Consider the following 27876-nt stretch of genomic DNA (forward strand, 5'->3'; position numbering starts at 1 on the left):
GGCTTTCTTCAGGTTTGATTGAAAATTCATTCCTGAACCCTTTAATGCTCTCTGATTTTCAGCAGTAATATAGTGCTCATTTAATATCTTAGGTTTTCACAGTACTCTTATTCTTATACAACTTTATTTGATGCTTCACCTGGAAGCTTGGGAGTCAAATGACACTTTGTAGAACACCCTTGGCCTAATATTGCTTATAACAGCACTAGTGTCCTTACTTCAACTTCAATGTAGTTTTGCAAAGCATGTTTTTTTTTTTTTGTTAAATCCTTGCGGTCATTCTCTACTACATGGGCTAGTTAGGTATTTTGAGACTGATTTTTGTGATTTTCAAACTCATTTTCTTTTAGATTAAGATCCATTATATCACATCTCAGTTTCATATCGTTGCAGTTTAATGTACTATTACCATCATATTGATAATTTTTGTAATTGTCCCTCCATTTGTATTTGTAGTATATAATGTCCTAAAATGGATGAGCATGTTGGGTCTGACTTCTGGTAACACGTCGTCCAAAAATCTTCATTGCCTCATGACTTCTTGATCCTATAGGTTGCTTATATGGGTGATTTTACTCTTTAATTTCACTGTAAAAAGGAAAAGAAAAAAGATACTGATACGTAATTATTGACAATGAAGAAATGTATTATGTTATTGATTCTGTTTGTACATTTAGTGCCACAAAGCACTAAAGCATCTCAAGAGAGGTGGACCAAGAAGGAGCTCATCTGATGGTGGAACAATTTTGGACAATAATCCTATGTTAATTCAGACTAACTTAACTTCATTGTTAATCCCAAACTAACGCCAATGTTAATCCCAGACTACTTGTCAAATCAAAATTAGGATTCCTTGTAGAAACCTTTGCTGTCATTAGTTTTTTCCACCTTAAAAGACAAGGTAATTATGTAGTTCACAACTAAGCTAGCTAGACGTGCAAGATATTTTTGAGGTTTATCGGTGTGAATAGAGGATATTCCACACATCATAATAATGTAATCTTAGCCGATTTGGCAAATCAATATATATATATATATATATATATATATATATATATATATATATATATAAAAGCAAGAAAGCATAAAATTCTGCCAAGTAGCGCTCTAATTTTACATTTAGCCTTAATCACTAAATTCTTCCTATTATTCTCCAAAATGTTTTAAATTTCATTAAAGAAAAAAGCCCATTAACATGAAAAATTAGGGCAAATTACAGCACAAGCTAATTCTATTAATAAATCACTAACTTCTTCCTACAATTCTCCAAAATGTTTAAATTTTCATTAAAGAAAAAAGCCCATTTACATGAAAAATTAGAGCAAATTACAACACAAGCTAATTCTATTAATAATAAAATTAAGAACAATTAATTTTTCCCACGTTTAGATGAGAGTTAACAATTGATTGTTCTCACGTTCTCCTTTCAAAAGTACAATTTGGAGTCTCAATGTAGTTAACGGTTTCAATAAATTCTGAAGATTAAAGATTTCACCATTTTTAGTCTCTTGGATTTCAATCACTTCTTCACATTCTTTTTGACAATTATACAACTTATTGGACTCTTGCACTACTAATTTATTTATTTTTCTGAAATGAAAGAGTTTCTCCCATTATTTGCATATTATAAAAATCTGTTATAGCTGAAAAAAAGAAAAAAAAGTGGACCTCCAATTTTGTTCTCCCACTCTGCCTTTGCTTCCTCCACCGATGCCAATCTACTTTGAAGCTCATATATTTCTCTAATCGTTATGTTTCGAATCAAACTTAGATCTTTCATTACTTCTTGACTAAACTCAAGGTATTCTTTATTTTTTATTTTCTTCTTTCCTTTTTTATTATTTAAATAGTTATGTTGTCTACTTAAATATTAAATGGGTATTTTGTACGCAAAGTGTTTGTTAAAATGTTTAAATGTTTTGTTTTTTTTTTTTTTTTTTTTTTTTAGAATTTGATTTTTGATAACATACCTCCTATTTCATTTTGCCTTCCCCTAATAGAAATGAATAATAGGATGAAATTATCCTATACCTTTAAGTTTTATGATTTTACTTTAGTGTTAATTAAGCTTTGTTCCACTTTATTGTAGTAAAAGTAGAATGCAAAGATTTTTTAAAGCTCTCAGATTTATTATTTTGTTTGTTTCTTAAGGTGTCAATGACTCAATTGTAAGGATTTAATGTCAAACTTTTTTTATTGTATAGGTACTATTTTTTTTAGTTGTGGGCAAATTTTGATAGGTTTTGATGTTTGTGTTTGCAATTCACAAGTAGAGGGATATCGCTACACTGGAGGTGAATGGTGATGTTCATGTTGGGGTCTTAGACAAATATGGTGAGTCACATGTCTTCGATATCAAGGTTTTTGATTTCCTTTTATTGGTTTTAGTTTTGTTCAATATATATTTTTTTGTTAATTTTTAAATTCTGTTTTCTTTTCAATTATCGTACAAAGTTTAGTAATTGTTTCCATAATGATTATATCAACGATATTCCTCCTTTTATTTTTGTACAGATAAATCACCGATAGTGGTGCTTAATGCTTTAAAACATCAAAAGCTAATCACAAGTAGCATATGCAATTAGTACTTTTCTAAGTCCAACACTTTTTTTTTTCCTTTTTGTTTAGTGACATTTAGTACTACCCCTATTTAACTAAAAGTGAGTTGGTACTTCTTTTTTTTTCTTTTCTTTTTTTTGTTTTATTGAAGTCATCTGCAGTTTGTGGAGCCGAAGATAAATGTTTTATTGATGGAAAATTGTATTGATGTAGCATGTAACTACAATTTAATTTGCTCAAAGGACTATTAGCATGTAACCTATGATTAGTAGGTTCATATTCTTTTGTATATTAATCTTAAAAAATTATATTTACTCTATTTTTAATAACATATAATTAACTATAGTGCAAGCTTCATATGCTAATCATCAATCAATTAATCAATATATATTATATATAAAAGCAGAGACCTTATGCAAGAGTGCATGAGCTCTTGCCAAGTAGCGCTTTAATTTTGCATTTAGCCTTTTTTTTTATCTCTTTTATTAAGATTTTTTTTCCCGAAAAGTTCACATTAATTTATTTTATTTAGCCTAAGCTTACACCACACTTTTCACTATTTTTCATGTCTTTTAGCATACCCATTGTTTTAGTTTTTTTTTTTTTAAAAGAAAAATAAAATAAGTAAGGACTAATAGTAATAATTAACGAGATAAGGCTTTAGAAAAAGATAGAAAGATACAAAAATGTTGTAGATTGTTAAATAAAATGCACTATTTCACTATATATTACCAAAATAAAAGACTTGAGACTAACAAAACATTTGAAAGAGAGAAAGAGGAATATGAGGGGTCACCACCTTCGTTACACTGATCTCCCACCACCATCAAGACATTGAAACTCCTACGAGTAATTTTTTTTTTCTTTTTAAATTAGGGGCATAAATATGATTTAGGTTTAGGAAATTTGTTTAGTTAGTATTTATTTTAAGTATATAAGTAGAGAGAATATTTGGTGCGTAATGTAAAGCCATATTCTATCATGGTTTAATTTTAAATCATCTATAAGACATGCATACACACTTGCCCACACCATATCTTAATGTCTCACTATCGATTAGTGGCAGACAGTCAGAGAGTTATGCACACTTTTACTCCAAAGTATGAAATATGTGAACACAACACAAATTAGTTGATTTTCATAGTTCCGTTATTCTTTTGCATTTATTTTCGGTTTCATGATTTAAAAAAAAAAAAAATACCTTAAGAAGACTACAAATATGCAGTGAAGTTACTAAACTAATTTTTAATTTTTTAAAATGTATATGTTTCTTTACTCTAATTTAGTTTACTTTATCTTTATAATATTATCCAAAACCGTATAATATAAAATATTACAAAATTATCCGTGTATTGCACGGACAACTTATTAGTTTGTCTTAATGAGAGTTACAACCTTTTTCTTAAGAAGAATTTCTAACACAATTTAGTCTACGATAATACAAAGGATTGGGGTCTCAATTCTATCTCTTGACTAGGAAACAATTCTTGGGGTTCGAAGACCATTTGATCTATATCTCTAACCAAAAAAAAAAAAAAAAAGATCTATATCTCTAACAGAGGCAATTTGCGAAGATAAGACACAACATCGTTGTAATTCTAAAAAATAGGAACTATTTGAACATGTTATTGGAAGTTTAAGGACAGAAAACATAGTTTATCTATTAAATTGTTGTTGTACCAAACATATCACTGAACATTATTTGGAGTCTACAAAATATACATAATTTATCTTATGGTCATTTAAAAATATATGCATATTTCTACTTACACGTGACAACGTACATGTCCCTTTAGTTCATTGAATAAAAGCATTGGAGGATGTTATATCTACTAACAAATCAGACCAAAAAGTTCATATATAATGATGTAACATCATGGAAAATTCTTGGAACATTAGGCTGTGTATTAGACATATCATTGAGGAAATTGACAATGTATCAAAAATAATATGACTTTGAGACGTGTTAAACACACTCTGTTTTTTAGGGGATAAGTGTTCACACTTGAAAGAGATTGTTGTCTAGTTAAGAGTAATTTACCTCTAGAATACAACAAATCTATTCACTGCAAAATAACAAATATAAAATTTCATTTTAACAGAATTTCTTACTAAATTGTGAATGATATAGGCCTATAAAAAAAATTATCTTTTAAAAATCAATTATTTTGTATTAGATAAAAAATTTACGGACTATGATCTAATGCATCCCATCTTATGTTAATAAAATAAGAAATTACTATATGCTCCTAATCATACGTCTATCCAAAAGTGTCACATGCCTTGCAAGCATATATATGCATATATATTTTAGAGCTATGTATCTATAGATTCTCTAAATCATTTTATTTATTGGTATTTTGTATTACACCGTATGCTGACAACATATTTTGTAAACTTTCAATATGAGATAAGCCTTAAAACACATTTGATTATATCTATATTACAATAGTATATTAATATTAAAGGGTTTACATTATCTACTATTAGATCTGTGATCAGATCCCTCTATATATACCACCACCTCTTTCTATCCTCTATCTATACTAGCTCTTATAAACCTTTAGATAAATCAAAACATTCATCAATGGGGATTCGAGTAGTCTTTCTCCTCACTTTGGCCTCCCTCTACTTTTCAGGCAAGCTATTTCAATTTTTTTTGTCTTTTTTTTTTTCATCATACTCTACATCAATTTAAGTACACTTATACACAAATTAACCAACTATGATATTGTGTTGACTATAAGATACAATGATTTTAATTAATGCATGCAATACGTGAACTCACACCCCCCCCCCCCCTGGCTCTTTGAATTTTACAAAGATTTCTGTTAATATGTTTTGTACATAGGGGCTCACTCAGCTACATTTGCAATCACAAATAACTGCCCATTCACAATCTGGCCAGGAACCTTAACTGGCTCCGGTGGCCCTCAATTATCTCTATTAACTGGTTTGGAGTTAGCATCCGGTGCTTCATCCTCTCTTAATGTCCATCCCCCATGGTCTGGTCGGTTTTGGGCACGATATCAATGTTCTAAGGACCTCTTTGGAAAATTTAGTTGCAGCAGTGGAGACTGTGGATCAGGTCAAATAGCATGCAATGGTGCTGGTGCAATTCCACCAGCTTCCCTAGTGGAATTCACAGTTGCAACAAATGGTGGACGAGATTTCTATGATGTTAGTCTTGTGGATGGCTTTAATTTGCCAATCTCAGTTACCCCCCATGGTGGAAAAGAAGGGTGTAATGCCATAAGCTGCAGAGCTAATTTGAACACAGTTTGTCCTCTCGAGTTGGCTGTGAAAGCATCAGATGGTAGTGTAATTGCTTGCAAGAGTGCATGTTTGGCATTCAATCAGCCACAATACTGTTGTACAGGTGATTTTGGTTCGCCAGATACATGCTCGCCATCTAACTATTCAAGGATTTTCAAGGAACAATGTCCACAAGCTTATAGCTATGCTTATGATGATAAATCCAGCACCTTTACTTGCACTGGTGGGCCTGACTATGCCATAACTTTCTGTCCTTGATACATATAATAAGTTAACAGCCGACCCCTTGGAAGAAAAAAAATTGAAAAGCTTTATAGACAAGGATCCAATAAGTCAAAAAGAAATTCTGGCTGATTGATAAATGTATTGTTATAATTTCTTATCGTGTTTTTCAGCTGTCAAAAACATTTCTTGCATATATTGCAACAAATAATTGTGTTATTTGAATATGTAATTAATTATTTGTGGGGGTTTGAGCTATCATACTCACTAGAAAAAATCATCTAGAAACCGGAGTATGCTTCTTAAGTGGTAGAATTTAGGTTCTTTAGCTTTTGATTTAGAATCTTAAAGGACCAAAAGACTTATTACTAGCAAAAGGGAAAAAAGAAATTGTTCAAGAAGAGAAAGTAATGTCCATGCGTCTACCTTGTTAAAAGTTGATTGCCTACTGATAAGTATTAGAAAGGTAGGCTCTACCATGTCTCGATATTATTTGTATCATTCGAAGATATTCTCATCCTTAACGGTTGTGGTAATATTAGGTTGTACAATCAAATTTAAACATGTAGGTACATCAAACTTAAATGATAACATTGCTTGTAATTTATTAATCAATGCAACTATGAGTTTATTTTTAATTAAGACAACTAAAACCTAAGTTTGGGCTTGAACCATGTATTTAATTTTAAAAACATTGTCTTATCAAAAGAAAATCTTAACAACATTGAGTAATGTCTTCTCAACAAAGCAAAACAAACAAACAAAAAATTGATCAATTTTTTGTTTGTTTGTTTTGCTTTATTGAGAAGACATTACTCAATGTTTTTAAGATGTGATGCCCCGTCATCAAAATGTTGAAATGGGATTTCTAACTAAATGAGACTAGGTTTTCAAATTATCAAATTAATTATTCATTTGTGAAAAGGAAAAATTAATTTATAAATTTAAATTCTCAATTATGTTCTAAATTTTCTTTCCATGCATATATGCTCATCCTTTATTTTGATTGGACCAATGAGAATTCTAGGTGATTGATTATAGTTTCTATTTAAAAGACCAATTAAAATCAATTACCCTTTTTTTCTCCAAAAAAAAAAAAAATCAATTACAATCGTCTGCATTCTAGTCCATTTTAAAGATATTTTCCAAGTAATGATATTTTATTCATCAGTATTTTCATTCTAGTTTCAATTTCCTATATGAAAAGTGATTGTTTTAGGGTCAATTTGGATATAATTTATTGTTGAAAATTGAAAACTGAAAACACTGTAGCAAAATAATTTTTAAATGTGTAAATAGTGCTGTAGGACCCATTTTTAATTTTTGTTTGAATAAAGTGGTTGTGGGTCCCATGAACAGTGCGTGAACAGTAACTTTGTCTCCCACACAGTATAATCACGTGCATGAACAATACCAGTTACTGTTCATAAGCGCTGAAAAAAAAAAAAAAAGGAGAAAACTCAAAACGTGCAAACACAAATGTGAATCCAAATAGATACTTAATATCTTTGGAAATTCTAATTGTCCATTGGGTGAAATTCTCAAGCCTTGTGATTGCATGAAATGACATTTTTTTTTTTTAATTTTTACCCTTGAAATTTGTGAAATGACAAAATTACCCCCTAGACCAAGGTTTTTGAGAAATTTAAATTTTAGTCTGATTATAAAATGATGTATTTATAATGATTTTTTAAAAATAACATTAGATGCTTATGTCACGGTCATCCTCTCTCAGCATTGCCTTTTCCTGTTAATTATTTCACCATTTCCTTTTATTTCCAAAATTGTATATTAAATATTTAAAAAGAGTATTTATTTATTAAGACTCCTTAAATAAAAGTAAGTCTACTACTACAACAATTTTTATAAATTTGGTCACAACTCGCTTATGTTAAGAGTTGTAAGTAGTGAAAAAAAATGGTAGGTCTATATGAATCCATAATTTCATCACTCATAAATTGCTACGTGAACAAATCGTAGCAAAAGTTGTGAAAATAGTCATAACACTTACTCTATTAAGTAATAAACATTCAGCGTGGGTAACGTGCCTTTTTCTAGATAATTTGTACTATTTCTCAGTACTTTGTTTTGTTTTGTACTAAGTACTAACGATTATCAAGCTTGTTTTAAAAGTTGAATATTTCCAAAAGGTTAATTTGGTTGTTTACCCACAAAAGTAATTTAGTTAGGCTAACTAATCAGATCTCTTTTCATCTATAATTGAAATTGAAAATATCTATGTTGTGTCTTGATAAAAATGACTAATGAGGCACGTTCCAAAATTTGGCCATTTATGATTACGGCTAATTGTGGCAGACCGCAGACTTGTCCAAATATCCAAGCAAGCGAAGAACGGGAAAGCTCCTTAGGCATTATTATGCTTTTTAATAACTTCATTTTTCCTCTGTGTCCCATTCACTGAAGCCAAGCTCTTTCTCCCAATCTTGACATATGTTATTAGCTGATTGCACATCTTTTAAAATCTTAAGAATTCCATTTAATCCAGGAAAATGGAAAAGTTACCTGGTTCAAAAAAAATTTTAAAAGTTATTTATAAAAAAATAATAATAATAATTAATTTGAATATTAAAAATTTCCGGTTTATTAACCTTTATATGTTTACATTTATGGTTTTAAGTGTATACATTTGCATGAACAATGCACAATATGCAATCTTGTATATTATTCATGCAAATGTGTACAATGGTGTACATGTTTAATTAATCGACAATATAAATTGTACATAATCATTTGTAAATGTAACAAACATAATTTTCCTTCCATTTAACAATGAACCATACAAATTTTGGTATCTTTCACGTATTTTTATTGAAGGCATTTAAAGTTTAAATTCTCAACTTCCAACTATCAAATTTATTTATAAAAAAACAAAAAATAAAATAAAATTAAAATCACACAAATCTCAAATCAAACTTCCAGCAAATTCTCAAGGAAGTACAACAGGCATTGAGGCAAATAATTTCTTCATTTTCTCAATGTCAATCCTTGTTAACCAGTACCTTTGATGCTTTCTAGTGTTTTCCCATGTCTTTTTAAGATAATAAAACAAAATTATCAAATTGAAGCCAATTTGATTTGATATTTTTGTGTAAGTGGCACGCATGTAATAAAACCCCTCTCTCCTGTACAGAGGCCACACCTTCCCAGTGTAACTTCTAATATAAGCTCTCATTTCTCTCTCTCTTTGCAAGTAGACAAAGAAAACTTTAGTATCTTGTTATTATCAAAATGAAGAGTGATGAATGAGTATTTGGCCCCTTTTTAACTCTCAATACAAAACAAATGTAATGAAATGAAGTATTGAACAAAAATTAGTTTCATGCAAAATTGAGTGGTAACAACTTACAAATAAATTATTTTCCCATCCTACTCAGTTCACTCAAATATTCTCTCTTGTTTTTGATGTTTGAAAGGCTGAAATATCATAAATCGAACTAAGCATTCAAAACTGGTTTGGTCTAACAAGCCTAAAATGTAGAATGTTTCCCTTAACCAGTTTTTCTTGATATGAGTGTTCTATAAAAGTGACTGTATAAACTAGAAAAAATAGATTCTTACGTTAAAATAAAAGGAAAATTTTAGACTGGCTGATGTAAATGCTCTAAGGTTCCAATTTGTATGCTATACAATCATAAATTGCATAGAAAGAGAGAGGTTGGGGTCAATTTTGTAGAAATGAAGACTTTTTTAACTAATAACCTGTTTTTTCCTATTAGTGTAACTTGACCCAAGAACAAGTAAAATGCATGCACTGTAGATCCTGTTAATAATCTGATCCAAAGGCCTTTCCCTCTGAATTGTACAACGAAGGCCGCGAGGCACATACTAGACAGTCTAGATTCCCACCTAGAGACCATGCCCCAAGATTGACATGGGGTCCTACATGATGCCGGCCTCATCTTCTAACAACCCCTGATGCATAGTAGAATATAACAGAGTTTAATGGCAAGCATAACCATTAACAGGTCATATTCTAAAGAAGAAGCTTTGTTGAAGCATTCAACTTTCAATTGCAAGGAAAATGCTCAAGACTAAACAATAAAATTAATGCTTATTTGATACTATCGCTAGATTCATAAAAACAGATCACTTCTAAAGTTTTGTCCCAAATTCACATCTCATTGTCTCATAGCCATTAATTCAAAGCCACTTACATTAGATAAGTGTGGGAAACTTTACTTGTAAGTCATCCAATAGAACTAGCCTCACTTCAAGACTGCAGTCCTCAGTCTCACTTGCTGGGACTTCTCCTCTTTTTCTCTTCACCAAATGGCCGAATGGCCTTTCCCTTTTATTTCTTTCACCTTTTCTTCTTTTCTTCCTTCCACACTCTTCACATCAAATCACAATAAATGCAAGCCACTTAGTTTGACTTTGCTTCACCCAAAATCTCTTTTCTTCAGCTCTCCCTTAGCCGAATGACCCTTGCCTGTTCCTTCTTTCTTCCTTCAGCGTGTCCAACACGCCTAAGCCAATCAACTTAATAACTCATGCTAACTTTTGTACTTGATGAAGAATCTTAAGAAATATGAAAGACATGCTCATTAAATGAGCATGTCTGTTACGTGGGCTGGACTCATGGTGCAGTGCACCCAACAAAATGCTCAAGACTGTAGCTAGATTCATAAAAACAGATCACTTCTAAAGTTTTGTCCCAAATTCACAACTCATTGTCTCATAGAAATTAACTCAAAGCCACTTACATTAGATAAGTGTGGGAAACTTTACTTGTAAGTCAACCAATAGAACTAGTCTCACTTGAAATTTAGCCTATAAAAATCATTGTAACTAAAACCATATAATTCATCCCTGAAAAAAAAAAAAAAATATATATATATATATATATATCCTGACTCCACTGACATTATCAAACAAGATGCATGAATATGTCATTGAATAATTTAAACCATTATGACTGAAATGATATACAAATTCATTAAAACATAATATGATTTAGAGAAAAAAAAAAATCCAAAACATGGTCTGGCTGATTGAAATATATGCAGGTGCACATCCAATAGCAGTAGACTCATTTGAAATTCTTGCTATCAAAATCCTCCTTATTTAGCAGCCAGTCGAAGTATAACAGAACCTGAACGTCATCTTCTGCAGAAATGCCAATCTTCATCATCATCACCTACAAATATGTGAGAACTTGAGTTATTATGATATTCTAACAACAACAACAACAACAAAAAAAAAAAAAAAAAAAAAAAAGAAAGTAATTAATAATTCGCTCATACTGTTGAGTGAGTAATTGGAGTTGCTTCTTGCCTGCTTAGGCATCACACCAATGACATGTAGAGAAGAAAATAAGTCTCTACTTTTGGCTGTTTAAAAATTTATCAGGAAAAAATGTCCGACATTTGCGAGCATGAGGTGAATATAAAAAATAGCATAATACTCTGAAACTTACAAATTGGATGCCAAAATAGGACTGAGTCATCTACCTACCAGCAAAATCACTGAAGCAAAAAAACCTGAGACAAAAAACAAAAAATTTGTAAGCAAAAATCTTCGCACTCCGGGTGTAAAATTGGATGTGTCCTAGGATTGTTAAAAAGAAAAAGGATTGGATTGTACTTGTCAGCAACGAAACCAACTCTACAGCTCGAAAGGAAAAAAAGATAAAACAGTCTTTTTTTTTTTTTTGTTATTTATTAAAGACTCGTAACAGGAAGGATGTTTTGAGAGTCATTACCCTTCATTGGAGAATCTTTCCTTATCTTTTTCTCTTTTTTGTTTCAGAAGCATGACTACCTTGTGCTTCTTGTGCAATTTCTGAGTTAATCTCTTCCACATCTTCTTCATATACCAAACGGACTCCACACATCGGCACCTCAGTGTGTGGACTAGAGGTCTCAAATTTAACCTCAATATGACTGCATTGATCACCATTCGGAACAGTAGAAAGCCAATCATCACGAGACAAATACAATAGCCAAATGTGGTCCACACTAAATGACACCTTAAAGAAGATTTCAGAGGCATAATGACCGCGAGACCTATCACCCATGCTTATCACATTAGCTCTAAAGCCAAATGTCTCACCGGAAACATCAAACTCACCAACAGAATTAGGAGAATATGAAATTTGGAGGCAGAGAATGAATCCCATCCACCTACTATTACACCAATTTGGAGGCAGCGTTATGAATACTGATTTGCCTGAGCTTTGATGCGTTAACAAATGCCAAATTTCAGTTCTGGGAATAATTATCTGAAATTCAGTTCCAGATCTATCCTGTTTCCTTCCGATAGGAGTTTCATTTCCAGGTTTTAGACGAAGCCCCTGTACCATTAAAAAAAAATGTTACTCCATTTAACATTGAGAGAGAGGAGGTGGTAATACCATGCATCAGATGCATGAGAGAGAAGACATTACCTGTAAGTAACGGTTCAATATTGTATGTGCCACACTGCTTACACTCTCATTATCTGGACGCCACTTAGAGTTTGGAAAAATGCTGGGTTCAAACAGTACTAGTGGTTTAGTTAGTGATGGTTCTAGGGAATAACAATGTTGAGCATTTATATATCTCACGGTTGATGGAAGGCCTGACAATGATCGAAGCATACTGCAGTTGCTCAAATCAAGAGCTTCCAGTTTCGGAAGTTGACTAATGCTTGCAGGTAGGTTGACAAAACTGTTTCCACTTAGTGTTAAATACTTTAATGAGGAGAAGCAACCAATACCATTAAGCCCTATGTCTTCAAGTTGAAACATCCTACTCAGTTTAAGTTGTTTTAGGGAAAACTCAGGCCTCGCAGAAAAATTAGTCTCTAATGGCTCTCCACATCCACAATCTTCCAAGTCAAGAATGGAAGAGGGAATTTCTCTAATGGCAGTTCCACTCAAATCAAGTTCCTTTAAACACTTCATTTTCCAAAGGCTATCAGGCAGGTTGGTAAGGCGTGAGCATTCGGAAAGAATGAGTTCTTCAAGTGACCTCAAACTAGTTATGTTTCTTGGAAGACATTCAAGATTTCTGCAGTATTCTAGATTTAGTAAAGTAAGAGCAGTCAAGCACTCAATTGATGAGGGTAGTTTCTCGATAGCAGTACAACCCAAATAAAGTTGTGATAGGCTTTTCATAATCCCCTTAAATTCTGGAATCTTCTTGATACTTGAACAGCCAGAAAGATTAAGAATTGTAAGGGACTCCATTTTAGAAGTCATACTCGGAAGATTGGTAAGAGATTTGCAACTTTGTACATCTAAAACATTAAGCTTACTAAGTTGTCCAATAGATGGGTGGATCTCAACCAAACTTCTACAGCATGTGAGATTTAGTCTCTCAAGTCTCGGAACCCCTGAGAAGTCAGGTGTCTGAATAAGGTTATAGGAATCTCGAAGATTGATGCATTTCAGCTTGCCCAAATACTGTTTAAAAAAATTCCATTAAACATAGAATTTATTTACTTTAGTAAGATAAATAAATTCTTTATATTAAGGAAATTTCATTAATGAAAGGAGGAAACTCAAATACGCAGGGAGTGCATTGAAGCTACTCGTAAAGTAAAGAAATAATAATAAGTACTAGCAGTAGAAATGGAGCTTAATGAACAAAATTACCTTGACTCCTTCCCAAAGATATTTAATTTTGCTAGACTGTAAATTAAGTTCAACAAGCTCTTTTGGTTGGAAAGTGGATGGCAAACTTTTTGAAGAATACCCAATCCATTGCAGAAATTTTAGGGTGTCAGAAACAAGATTGAGGCCATTCGGGATATGCACGCTATGAATTTTAAGCAATCTAAGATCATACATCTTTGAAAAAGCTTCGGGAAAGTCTTCAAAATTGCAGTATCCTCTTTCCCATTCATAAGGGTTTAGGACTATGGCTTGAATTGTTTCTGTTGCCTGAGAATCAAAAGAAAATGATCGGTGGATTAATTGCACAACAAAAGATAAGAATACTAGAATAACTCTTGTAAATATTTTGTCAAAAGAAATGAAGATAGCTACACCCTGAGTTTTCCAAACGTATAACCTCCTCTTAACCATTGGTGGACCATTGGGAAATTGCCGTTTATTTGAGCCTTTGAGAAACAATTTATTTTTTGCATCCCCTCCTCTTCAAGAGAAATTCTTAGGTACTTTCGGAGAATAGTGTTTTCTCCTCTCACATTCACGTTGTTCATTAAATTCATAGTAAAGTCCACCACAAATGTGAGTGGAATGAGTACTATTTCTCTGAGAGTACCTAAGAATTTTCCCCTCTCCAGGCCTCCACCAAAAGAAGCCCTCAAATGGTGGGACCAACTTCTAATCTAACAATAAAAAATAGAAAAGTGTACTACGAGTCCTATTTTTTCCCCTTAAAAGGGGGACAAAAAAGAGCAGAAAAGTTATTAAGACAAATTTAGAAGTTTACATTAGAATGGTGTTTGAAATTCATATATTAAAATTGTTATATATTATTCTTATAATCATACATTAAAACTAAAAGGTGCCTTTCAGAGCAAAAATAAAAAGAATCTAAATATGAAATTACAACATTTCTTTAAAAATGATAAGGGCAAAAACAAAAAGAAATGAACGCCATAACGATGTTTTGAAAAAAGAAGAAAAAAGCCTTTCATTATAGATTGAAAGACTGGATGATTAAATCACAAAATTGAATTCAAATCAATAATCAATGACACAATCATATTATGTTTTCAAAGTAAAAAAATAAGAAATCGTCAAAGACATTACGTAAATATTAGCATCTTAAATGAAAATTTGTATTCTATATTTCATTACCTAAGCACTTAGGTAACTGCTTATCTATTGGATCATTTAAATAAAGAACTAATTTAATGAATAAATTTATGTTATTATAATCATGTTTACTGAAATAAAATTCTAGTTTTGCTATTGTTCTTACCGTAGCATTTGTCAATACATGAAACAAATCCTTACAAAGCCACAATCTGCTACGCTTTCCAGGTTCTCCAAGTGATTCTCGACGAATAATCTCTCTACCCATTTCTTGTAGAAGATCATGCATCCACAATTTTTTATTTTCTATGCTTAGGAGAGATTTATCCACGAGTACACTTATACCAATTCGTGCATCAAAACCACAATTCTCTAATATCTCTATTACTCGGTCTTTTCTCTCCCCTCTAAAGTAACACGCAATATCCAAAAATATATCTTGCCACATTATTTCTAGTCCATCGTAACTTACCTTAAGTATGTCAAAGAGTTCTCTTTTAGGAATTTTTTTAAAATTGTCCAATGCACTCTGCCATTCACCTATTGTCCTTCCAACCAAAAACGAACCCAAAGTTTCAAGAGCTAACGGAAGGCCTTTAGCATAGTATACAACATCTTGGGAGAGCTCCATGTAACCTTCTTGGGGTTGCTCATTTTTGAAGGCTTTCAAACAAAAAAGTTTTAAGGCATCATCATGGTTTAGTCCATTGGGCTTATATATTTCATGCACCCCATGTTCGACCAACAAATGTTGATCTCTAGTTGTTATGATGATCCAACTCCCCAATCCAAACCAGCCATGCTCTCCAGCCAACTTTGCTAATTGTTTCAATTGATTAACATCATCGAGGACAAGCAGAACTTTCTTATTATGTATCCTTTTCTTGATCATTTCAGCTCCGTCATCATCATTCCATATATCTACATTTCTTTCCTCCAAAATTTGCACAAGTAGCTGCTTTTGTAGTGGAAGCAAACCATGTTTTTTTGACTCTTCCCTAACATTAGCAATAAAGCTAGAAGCTTCAAAATGACTACCAAACATATCATAAACAACTCTAGCCAGAGTTGTCTTCCCCAGTCCCCCCATACCAGAAATCCCTATCATGTAAACTTTGTTCGTAAAACCTAAATATGAAGTCAACAATTCCTCCACTGAAGAATCTATTCCTACCAAGTTGGTGGGAATGCTTGAAAAACCTGAACTCAATTTATGTAATATCACTTCCACAACATGTTGGATAAATTCTGCTTCATGCCTGCAGGAAAGATAGAACAATAATTACGTGATGGTCCAAACCAATCATAAAAGCCTGTGGACGGAAGAAAATGTTGGCAATAATACTCCGTGGTCAAATAAATATGAATTCACTAGCTCAGGCAACATGGATAGAACCACCCGTAAAATAATTGTATATACATGTTAAATGGACAGCTGGTATGGAGCTATAGTTTATGTTATATTCAGTTTAAACAGATCCTTGTTGATAACTTATAAGCAATTGTTATTCTTTCCCAAGAAACAATTAAGGGCCTTCCCAATTATCGAACCAAAAAGAAAATTGAAAAGGCAGCAAAAGATGGAGAGAAGCAGGACATATCATTAGCGGCAAAAATATCTGTATGGGAAAGCTAGTTAATAGCATTGCTTAGGTTAGCATTGATGACCATAAATTAGAATAATACTTATGTAAACAATTGGTTTGTGAATAAAATGGTCAAAATGTTCTTTTAAGGATTTTATTTAACACAAAAAATGTAATTGAGCCATAGCTAAATCATTCTGAAAACAGGTGACATGTTCATCATGAACTTAATCCAATCTATAACTTGGCCTATGGTAATTTTGGATCGTTTCTTTTTTTGTTATTTTTTTTGGGAGAAGAAAGATAATTTTGGATCGTTAAAACATCATATTGAGTTACAAAAGTGTTATAAATGTCTTCAAAAGTGGTGTTTCGTTTAACTTAAATTCTAAAGGGTCTCGTTTTTCTGCCTGCAATCCAAAACACTGAAAAACGTAACTAAGAAAATTAATAAAACTTAACAATGATTAACTGGACAAATTAGGAAAAAAATTTGTTGCAATTTCATCCACCCAAAACATATTATCAAATAAACAATTATTAGCAAAATCTAAGAATTAAATTCCTATATATGCATTGTTATAAAATAATAATAATAGTTAAAATAAAACTACAAAAGCTAAAATTTGTCACCCATCCGATTATTTTCATTTGGTTAACCTTTGCTTTTCTCTAAATAAATGGCATTATAGAATACTTCTAATACAACTATTAAGAGTACATTGTCCATCGCAAAGGATTAAAAAATAAACAAAAATTAGTAAAGTCTCATAGTTTAACATCTAAATTAAGCACTATAAAAAATCATGCTATGTAATGGAAGAAATATCAATTTACAATAAATACCAAATTATCCAAATTATGCTATGTAGTAGAATAATATTATATTTTTGTATGCTATATTTAATACTTTATAATGCAATAAGATAACATTTAACAATAAAAAAGAAAAAAAATTTTAAAATAAAACTAAATCATATTAACCCAAAGTAGATTTTTAAATAATATAAAAAATATTTCTCCAAAATATATATATATAATTATCAACCTAAAGCATATATGCAAAAAAAAAAAAAAAAAAAAAAATCCACCAAAATTTTGAGAGAGAGAGAGAGAGAGACAACTTTTTTGTTGTGAGGGAAAACTATGTATAGAATGGAAGAGATAGCGACAAATTTATAGTAAGATGGTGTGAATAAAAAAAGACAAAAATAAAGGAAGATGAAGGAAAAGACGAAGAATGATATTAATTTAGAGGGTAGTGGGGAGATGAAAATGTAGGGAAGGAAGAAAGGTTAAAGAAGTAGTGGGGAGGTGAAAATGTAAGGGAGAGAAAAAGGTTAGAGAAGTATAAATATTAAAAAATTAAATGTTAAAAACAATTATAGGAAAATTGGAAAGAAAAAAGATAATAAAATGAACGCTGATGTGGCTTAACTGGAGCGTAACAACAATAAATGCCATGCTTTAGCTTTTACATATATGTAGATATAGATAAGATATTGTATTTTGATTTCTCTGATGACATTGGTGGTTGAAGAAAACTAATGGGGAAAGAAAAGGGGGGTTTACATATGAAATTGCAAAATTTAAACAGTGTGTGCGCATACATGTTTAGTTTTTGTATATGCATTCATAATTTTCCATGCTTTAATTTGCATTGCATTTTGTTCCTTTTGATTTAAACTAATAAAAACAACAACAAAAGGTAAAAATGAAAAATAACAGAAGCACAGACTTCCAAAATACAACAAAATTTTAACTACTATATGTAATATTTCAATCAAGCATTTTATGATACTTTCCAATAGCTATTTATATACTTCATTGAATGTAAAAGAATTATTGTCGTTTATAACTTTATATATCAAAAAAAATAAGTTTGTCATGAAAATTACCTATCTTGTAAAGGCCAACCAGCGAGATTAGCCACTTCTCTCAAAGCAACTCTCCATATTTCAACTTTCTTCATATTTCCCTTAAATTGATTTTCGAGATCATCGAAAGCATTTTGAAAAGGTCCTGTCTGATTTCGTACATCAGATGCATCCACATCATAAAAAACTGGCAGAATTGTCAATCCTGTCTCTTTCATGGATCTAACGATCTTTTCAAGCTCATTTAAGCACCATATCGAAGATGCATAGTTTCTTGAGAAAATGATAATAGCAAATCTAGATTCTTCTATGGCATTTAAGAGCTCTTGTGAAATTGATTTTCCTCTCTCAAGTTTTTCGTCGTCTCTAAAAGTCAAAACACCCTTCCTTTTCAAAGCATCATATAGATGATCTGTAAAACTTCTACGAGTGTCCTCCCCTCTAAAACTAAGAAAGACATCATATTTCCACCTAGGTGTTGAAGAACAATATGGTGATGATGTTGACAATCCTTGATGGCTCACAGAATTCGTTGGATTCAGAATGCTATCACAGCTTAGCCTTATTGGGTTTACAACCGGGAATAGCTTTCTGCATTTTCTAGAGCTTAATAGTAAAAAAAAAAAAAAAAAAAAAAAAAAACTTTATTTGGTCAATAGAAGAAATATAGCTAATTATTTTTCATTATTATTTTTTTCCTAAAACAAACAACAAGCTAAATAAGAAAATTTAAGAAATTGTTGTTCAACTTATTTAAGGTTATTATGGAAAATAAAATAATTTTATTAATTAAAAAAAAAACTCATTTTTATAAAACATTTATGTTCGAAACAAAAAAAATAAACGTTAAAAAAATGTATTTCCAAATTCAATTCAAACTGTACTGCACATGGCACGTCCTAGAGAAGGCGAAAGAGAAAACAATCTGTTTTGATTGTGTCAGAAAAAAAAGAGTAAAAAGAAAACCTTATTTGGTCAACAAAAAAGAAATATAGCTTATTTTTCATTAAAAAAACTCAATTTTTAGAATACAACAACGTCGAAGCCACAAAAAAAAAAAAAAGTTTAAAAAGTAGTATATTCAAATTCAATTCAAACTGGAGAAAAATATTAGGAAGAAGAAAACGATTTGATATGTAGATCTTTTTATTTCAGGGTGGAAGTGAAAGGAAAGAAATAATAGAGTGAAAAATGAGAACTTACGGCGTGTCGATATTCATCTTGAAACAAGGCCGGATTCAGTTCCTATTAGAAAGTAATTGGTTTTTAGTAAAATGAATGGAAATCAGAGCATCAAAACCCAAACCCATTCAAAGGAAGGAGAGCCTAATTGAAAAAGAGAGAGATAGATAGCTTACTTTTCTTCTCGTTTCTCTCTAATATCACGCAACAATTTCTCTAGAATTCTTCTCCAAATGAAAATCACGCACCTTTTTCTTTAGCTGGCTCATGGCTGACTTTTTTTTATTTTCTCTTACAGTCTCTATCCCACCGAAAAATATATCTTGTACCCGGCATATATGCCGGGTGTCTCACACAGGGGCGGGCCCCACAGTGTGTGGGACCCGCCCCTGTGTGAGTGACCCGGCATATATGCCGGGTACACCATATACTGCCTCCTATCCCACACCACGTGTCCCATGCTCATGTCATGCCTGACCCAAAAAGTTAGCTGTTTAACTTTGACAAAAATTACTTTTATGAGTTTTATCTATTTTGTGTCTTAAACACCCAACCCACCTAACGTCAATGAATCAATATTTGATTAAAATAATACAAATAATTCATTAGAATAATAATAAAAATATCTACACCAAATTTCAATAACCAACTACAACCACCTCCACCATCGGTCACAAGCACGCCAACTACCACCACCGGTCATAGCAGGAAAAAAAACCACCAACCCAAATCCCCAATCTTGTTCTTCAACCCAGACCAAAAAAAATCACCAATCATAGATAAAATCACCAATCGCAAACAAAATTTTAAAAAAAATCACCAATCACAGAGCTGGGCTTCGGTGAGGAAACGGAGACCAAGCTGAAGAAGAAGAAGTCGTAGAAGATTAAGATAAAGAAGATCAGCTCAAGCCACAGATCGGAGCGAGTGAAGATCAGCTCAGGCCACAGATCGGAGCTGCTAGTTTGGGCAGCCGATGTTAGCCCAGTGCTTTGTGCAGATTAGCTCCCAAAGCCGTTCTTCTTGTTCATGATTCTCAGCTAGCCCATGTTTCTTCATCTTTGTTGGGAAAAATTGAGAAAGATAACAAAAACTGAGACTAATAGATGAATTTGGTGGTAAAGGGGTATCTGATGAGAAGAGAAAATAGCGAAAGAGAAAAAAAAAAAAAAATGAGAAGGAAAAAGATGGCATAAGATAGAGCCAAAAGAAGAAATAGCCCACGCTCTGTAACCGTTAAAATTAAAAAAATTTAACAATAAAAGTGAAAACCTATCTACACACAACAAACAAACTCAAGTTTCTTTGATAATTTTTTTTTTTAAATTTTTTTTTTTATGAGAAAGCTGGTTTCATTCAAATTGAAAATGGAGTACAAGAAGGAGAAATACAAATAAAGGATTCAGTACATTCAAGATGGTTGAGATGCTGTAATACAATCAAGGTGTAAGAGGTGCTGAACCATTGGAGGAGAGACTCCTTTCCACACCTGACTGATACCATTACGCCTAGAGTACTGTGCAAGGTCATGCATTACCTTGTTGTAATCCCTTTTCTTTGATAAAATTTAGTTATGAAATTAGTTGTAACTTAATATTACAATCTTATTTAATTTTATATGTTTTTAATACATCTATCAAATTTAATGTTTACCAAATATTATTTACTATATAATATATAAACTTATATTTTATGCATGATTGTATTATTTCTTCTCGTTTCTCTCTAATATCACGCACCCTTTTCTCTAGCATTCTTCTTCTCTCTAGCATGCTATTACTATCCATTGTTCGTTGTGTGGCCGTAATTATTTAAACACCAAATAACCAAGCAAGATACTCGACAAAGCGATGTTCACAGGCTCATTTGCTCTTTCTGTATCGGTAATAGAAATAGATAGAAATAGAAAAGACAGTAATTTCATGACGGTTATTAACAGCTACTTTTTTTTTTTCTTTCTTCTTCCTAGACCTAGATGCCCACGTTACTTTATAGCTCATTATTTGCATGCTGCTCCTAAATAACCACAACACTAGTCTACAACACCCAATTTAAAAGAAAAATACAAACAGTGGGAGTAACCAAATAATTTTATAAAAGTACTAAATAAGACAAGACCTGATACTCATTATAAGTGTTTAGCAAAAAAAAAAAAAAATACTCATTATAAGTAGTCAAACCATTGAGTTGCAAAGAGAGCCTACTACTTTGTTATTATCTATTGTTAATTTGATATTTTTTTATTGGACTTAATTTGATACTTAGGGTGAGTTTAGTTTAGCTTTTTGAAATTGGGTTTTTTGAAAAAATGGAGTTTTCAAAAAGTGCAGTATAAAAACATGCTTTTTAAAAAAGCTGAATGTTTGGTAAAAGCTGTTAAAAAGTACTTTTTAAAAAATCTGAGTGTTTGGCTAGCACTTATAAAAGTGATGGTTTGAGTTGTAAATTACCAAAAAGAACAATGTAAATATAAATGAGTTTGTTTCATACTTAAATAAACTACTTTATCATACTTAAACAATTTTTCTCTTTCTAAATTTTTTTTCTCATCAATTTTAGCTAATAATAACCTACCACTTAAGATCTATTGTGAAAGTATTGTGATAAAAATTGATACTGAATGTATTATTAAAATTACTTTTAATACTTTCTGTAAGGTCACAATTTGCACCCGAACCCAACAACATGAAGGGTGCAGGCCCAAAAAGCCCTATACAATGAAATTTGTAGAGTGTGGACTTGAAACCTAAGTTCTATGGATGTTGGATAACAAAAATGATAGGCTAGATCCCCAATTTATGTGTGACGAATTGATTATGTAATAAAAACTCTCCTCGGACGTAAGCCGAGGATGACTTGTATTGTTTTTCCTTGTTTTTAAGAATAAATTACAATTGAAGGTGGTCTGTATAGTCTTTTTTCTCCGACCCCCTGCTTGAATACCTTTCTTTTCCTTTTTATCAGCCTCCTTCTTCTCTCCATCTTCCACGTATGGCTTGGATTACCAATCTAGATACTTTTCCCATCCACCACCCTCTTGAAGTTTTCAAACAATAGTTGTAAGACTGATCACTACTGTTCAGAGGTCATTTCTTCATTAATGCAGCCAGAGAGGTAGGAGCAAAGTCTTTAATACAGTGGTAGCAGCTTTCTCTCAGATATTTCTCATTCACTCTTTCTCTCTGTGTCCTTATGGAATACATGTTCATCCACTAAACCTCCTAGAATGTCCTTGTAAACGTCACGACGTATAGTATAGTTTTCACTTCATATAGCCGAGGAAGTGCCATTCCTCGGACTATTTCCAACCTCCTTCGCAACAGTTTGCTTATGGGTCTTTAAGTACAATATCATTACTACTCTTAAACCTTTCTTGGATCAGGCCCAAGGCCTAAGAACATATCCTGACCTTTTCATCCTCACAATAGCCCCTCAAAATTTCATTTTTCTCCCATCCGAGGAGAAAAGTGAAGTTTTGACTTAACACCACAACCTTTGCACGCTTCTCAAACCGTTACACGTGAGAATGTCATTTCATTCCTTTTGAAACTGCTCCTAATGCCTTGAAATCCATAACGTCCTCATTAATTGCTCCAAGTAACACCCTATCCTCCACGTCTAATGGTGAGATGCATATCCAACGGTTCGGATTTTTCTTCAAAATTTAAGCGGGATAACTTCCATACAATGCCGCCTCCCATATATCAAAACGCTTAGGAAGTTGTGACTCAACTCATTACTCTAGAAATCAATCAAATCCTAAGACTCCCTCCTTTTCTCTCCTCTCAAGAAGCTCACAAAGAATCGTCTGCTCATTTCCCGTAAGTTTTCACTCTTTTAAATTATTTTTCTCTTCGGCTGTAGTCCTTGGCCATTAATTCTACCCATTCCCTTTCTAAATTTCCAATTTTACTCCAACCAAATGGGTAGATTCAAATGTCTAGTAGATACTGACACCAATATGGAGGGTTTCCGAGCCAAATATCGCATCCCTCAGGAAGTGGGTTTAAGATATTGCCCCCTAGAAGCCATAGCTAACGATAGGAAAGAAGGGGAAGTTGTCATTCCCATAATCGCATTTTTGGAGGGTGGAATGACACTTCCCATGAAGAATGTAACTAGCGAATACCTACGCAATCATAAATTATGCCCAAACCAATGTACACCTAACATGTTTAGAATATTAGGTTGTGTCGACGCTCTCAACGAGCAAATGGGTTTGAGATTCACATGGCATGACATTGCCCACATGTATAAGTGTCTCAAACTTAAAGGCGTAGGGTATTACCTCAAGTCTAGGTCTAGCATCACTAGGCTTATATCATGTCTTCCCAAATCTAACAAAGGCATGAAGAAAGACTATTTAATCGCCTCTAAGAAGTGGTACAATGGTCCCCATTGTCCAGTCGAAGAGGGAAAACCAGGTATGATTCCATAGGATTTAGGTCCCCTGGCTTGGGGTTTAGTTCTCTTAACTTTACCATTTAGATCTACATTGTATTTTATTTTCCTCTTTGTTTGACGTTTATTGTTGGTTTAACCATATTTGCTTCCTCGGGCATTTTTTCAGATAAATAGCACGTATTGCCTCGCTTAAGCTTGTCCAGTATCGCAGACCTCAATAGAGTTTTAAGATTCGAGGTATTCGTGAGTGAAGACTTGCAGGTGAGGGCAGCCCATCTTATCTTGGGATACGAACCGCTATTAGCTACCCTCCAAGATATTGGTAACGCGATGTCTCAAAACCAAATTTCCTTGCTCCACATGATTTACCGGATGACCCTTCCGTCATCCTATATGTTTGCCCACTAAAGGCAGTCCCTCCTTGGGTGCAACTTGAGGCGACAGCCATCCGAGAAGAGCCCACATCTCCTTGCCTATCCCTTGAGGAGGAAATCGATCAGTTCTGACTCGAAGAAGCAGAGAAACCTCCAAAGGGCTACATTGTCAACATCTTAGACGAAAAAAATGAACCTGCCGAGAGCTCTGGTATCAAAGGCTTCATAGTTGCACGTGTAGACAACAACTCTGAGGAAGAAGAAGAAGAAATGCCTCAACAACCAGGGACAAGCTTGAGGGATCTACTTACACAAAAGGGCAAGCAAGCCATTGTGAAAGATGCTTCAGGATCCTAACCTCCTATCAATCTCCCTCCCCCACCTCCTCCTTCAGGCTCTCTCATTGCCGTACCCAATCTTAAGAAAAAGAAAAGAATGAGTGAGATTGAGGAAGAAGAGTTGGCCCAGCAGAAGAAACAAAAACAACAAAAAGTGTCAAAGGGCCAGACACAAGCTTCCTCAGTGGAGAGCAGGGGGAGCCATGATTTGGATGAGGTGCACCGCACTCAATCCTAGTGGTCACCTCCTTTGGAATTGGATGGGACTCCTATTTCCCTCCATGCCTCCATAAGGGAGTTCCAAAAAGGGCATGCCCACTACTTGGCCAAGGCCCTGGAGTAACCCATCTTGTTGCCCAAGGACATGGAGGCCCTGAAAATGATGAGGCAACCAAATCTTTCTCTATCCCTAAAAAGAGATTTAGCTTTGGTACGTATCATTTGATTCCCTTATATTTGCAATTTACTTTCTGTTAACCCTTTTTAAACATATACACACCCTTAGGTTATTCTTCATAATGCACTTGTTTGACACCCTTGTGCAGGATGTCCAGGAGGTTTTTGTAGCGGAGAAATGGGTGGAGGACGCTCGGAACAATGCTAAGGTTGAGGCCAACATCCAAATCAAGATTGAAAAAGCTCTTGGTCTAGCCGAGGAGGAGAAGAAGAAGCTTGCTGACAAGCTGGTGGAAGAGGTGAAATTAAGGAGGAGCGCTAAGGCTGGACTCAATACAGCCGAAGCCCAGGTAGAGGAGTAGCACAAGCAGCTCCAAAACAATGAAAAAGAGCTAGCCGCTACCAAACAAGACATTTTGCGCTTGAAAGGCGAGTTAGCACAAGCCCTGGAAGTGGCTCGTACCATAAAGGATACTGTGGATGCTGCATCACTTGCTTCCTTCAACAACGGAGTTGAAGAAACGAAAATCCGACTGGCTGAAGAACTTGCTGAAGTATGTAAGGATTACTACCAACACGTATGGTCAGAGGCCCTTAATATGGTAGAGGTTCCTGCTACCTCAGAATTAAGGAAGGCCGAAAACATGTGGCTGCCTCCAAACATCCGTGTGATTAAAGCCTTACCTCCTCTTCCAACTGTCCCCGAGTCAGTGCCTCCTTCACAACCCTCAACTGTCCAGGGCTCTCTTCCACTCGCTAAAGTGTCTACAGGCTCTGACTAGGCTATGGTCTAGGATGAGAAGACTGATAAGGGTCTAAACAAGAAGGCTTACTAGGATGATCCTCCATTTAGGGTGAAAAGACAAAGGAAAGCAAATTATGACTCTGCTCGAGACCAAATCTACAAATGCTCCCCTAGTCATCAAGGAAGCAACTCCTAAATCCAAAGAAACTGGGCCAAAAGGGGCGGAGGATAAAACAAAGGAAGCTAAGACAAAGTCCAAAGAGGACCCTCCATTGAAAACCAAGACATGAATAGCCTAGGACTCTCTCTCAACTTTTTGCCTAACCTCCAGATAGCTTTTCTTTATTACAAACTTACTATTGTTATCCTGTCCTTTTTTCTTTTTTCTTTTTTTAAATTTCCAATGTTATCACGTACATTTATAATTACAAGTTCAAGATTTTGATCTTTGCTTCTTTACAAATTTCACTCACTGGGAATGTTTAATTCTTTATCTTAGTACAATTCATATACATAGTATAAATAACTTAGCATTCAAATGAACGGGGTAAATCTCTATAATGTCTTAGTTAATATTAGTAATTTGACATGGAAATAATTTCATCTCATTGACCTAAGCCATCAGTGGCCAACCTGTATATTGAAATTGTACTATTTAATGTGCAACAGCAAGCAGTTAAGTACATAAGAATGTACCTGAACCCAAAACAAAAGGAATATGGTCTAAGGCTAGATCTTATGTGAAATTTAGGCACAAAAGTAAATCATCAATCTCAACAAGGTATATGGTCTGAGAGCTAAGACATGGCAATAGCTCTGCTTGATTGTTAAAAAAAATGAACTGAAATGTTAATTTTCCCAAAGTAGATAGTCTGAAGACCAGACGTAACTAAGGTTTTGTTTAACACTTAATAAAAATATTAATTTTCACAAGGTATGTGGTCCGAGGAGCCAAACATGACCAAGTTTCTGTTTGATGCTTAGAAAAAGGAACTGAAATGTTAATTTTCCCAAAATAGATGGTCCGAGGACTAGACGTAACTAAGGTTCTGTTTAACACTTAATAAAAATTTCAATTTCCACAAGGTATGTGGTCCGAGGAGCTAGACATGACCAAGTTTCTGTTTAATACATAGAAAAATGAACTGATAATTAACGCAACACAATATCAACAGAAATAAGATGGCATAAGTGCCTTTCATTAATAATAATACATTCATAGGTTATTTACATTCCAGGGACGTGGTACAACCTTTTCATCTAAGTCTGCAAGATAATACGCCCCTATGCTAGCTACCAAAGTAATTCGATAAGGTCCTCCCCAGTTAGGTCCCAATTTTCCCCATGCTGGATTTTTGGTAGTACCCAAGACCTTCCTTAATACCAAGTCTCTAGGAACAAGTGGCCTTAACTTCACATGAGAATCATATCCCTGTTTGGGTTTATGCTGATAGTAAGCTAGCTGAACCATGACATTCTCTCGTCGTTCCTCAACTAGGTCTAGGCTTTTCTCCAGTAAGTTGTCGTTATTACTTGGGATGAAAGAGCTCATTCCTAATGTCGGAAACCCAGTTTTTAAAGGAATTACAGCCTCGGCCCCATAAATCATAGAGAAGGGTGTCTCTCTAGTGGATCTTCGACGTGTAGTTCGATATGTAGTTTGATATGTTCACAAAACATGTGGCAATTTTTCACCCATCTTCCCTTGGCATCATCTAGCCTTTTCTTGAGTCTACTGACTATAACTTTATTGACTACCTCGGCCTGCTCATTCCCTTGCGGATAAGCCAGAGTGGATTATCTCTTAGTAATGCCTAGATAACAACAGTACCTTCTGAAGGCCTTACTATCGAATTACAGGCCGTTATCGAATATAAGAATGTGAGGGATACCAAACCTAGTGACAATATTTTTCCAGACAAACTTCTTTACATCCACATCTCTAATGTTTGACAATGGCTCAGCCTCAACCCATTTAGTGAAATAATCTATTCCAACGAGCAACCACCTTCTATCCCCTGCTGACTTTGGGAAAGGTCCAACAATGTCTAGGCCCCATTGAGCAAAAGGCCAAGGACTAGACAGAGGATTAAGGACACCCCTTGGTTGATGGATGTTGGGAGCAAATCTCTGGCGTTAGTCACACTTCTTTGCATAATCTTGGGATTCTCTCTACATATTGGGCTACC

General features: G+C 33.6%; 2 protein-coding genes across 3 annotated transcripts; one reads left to right on the forward strand and one right to left on the reverse strand.

Annotated features, from left to right (window-relative positions):
- Window positions 1-5095: 5095 nt before the first annotated feature.
- On the forward strand, window positions 5096-6229 carry LOC142617613 (thaumatin-like protein 1). Its single transcript, XM_075790525.1, has 2 exons — window positions 5096-5198; window positions 5411-6229. The coding sequence occupies exons 1-2, from the start codon at window positions 5147-5149 to the stop codon at window positions 6091-6093; spliced, it is 735 nt and encodes a 244-aa protein (XP_075646640.1). The 5' UTR covers window positions 5096-5146; the 3' UTR covers window positions 6094-6229.
- A 4732-nt stretch (window positions 6230-10961) lies between these two features.
- LOC142615392 (TMV resistance protein N-like) lies at window positions 10962-19720 on the reverse strand. 2 transcript variants are annotated; one of them, XM_075788142.1, is made up of 10 exons: window positions 19607-19720; window positions 19452-19493; window positions 18270-18854; window positions 14952-16044; window positions 13655-13942; window positions 12464-13462; window positions 11780-12370; window positions 11495-11558; window positions 11322-11408; window positions 10962-11215 (listed from the first exon to the last, which is right to left on the reverse strand). In XM_075788142.1, the coding sequence occupies exons 2-7, from the start codon at window positions 19466-19468 to the stop codon at window positions 11801-11803; spliced, it is 3552 nt and encodes a 1183-aa protein (XP_075644257.1). In that variant the 5' UTR covers window positions 19469-19493; window positions 19607-19720; the 3' UTR covers window positions 10962-11215; window positions 11322-11408; window positions 11495-11558; window positions 11780-11800. The 2 variants fall into 2 exon arrangements, with proteins under 2 accessions (XP_075644257.1, XP_075644256.1); XM_075788141.1 differs by lacking the exon at window positions 11322-11408.
- Window positions 19721-27876: the final 8156 nt, after the last annotated feature.

The sequence above is a fragment of the Castanea sativa genome, chromosome 11, assembly GCF_040712315.1.
Source record: "Castanea sativa cultivar Marrone di Chiusa Pesio chromosome 11, ASM4071231v1".
NCBI classification, from domain to species: Eukaryota; Viridiplantae; Streptophyta; class Magnoliopsida; order Fagales; family Fagaceae; genus Castanea; species Castanea sativa.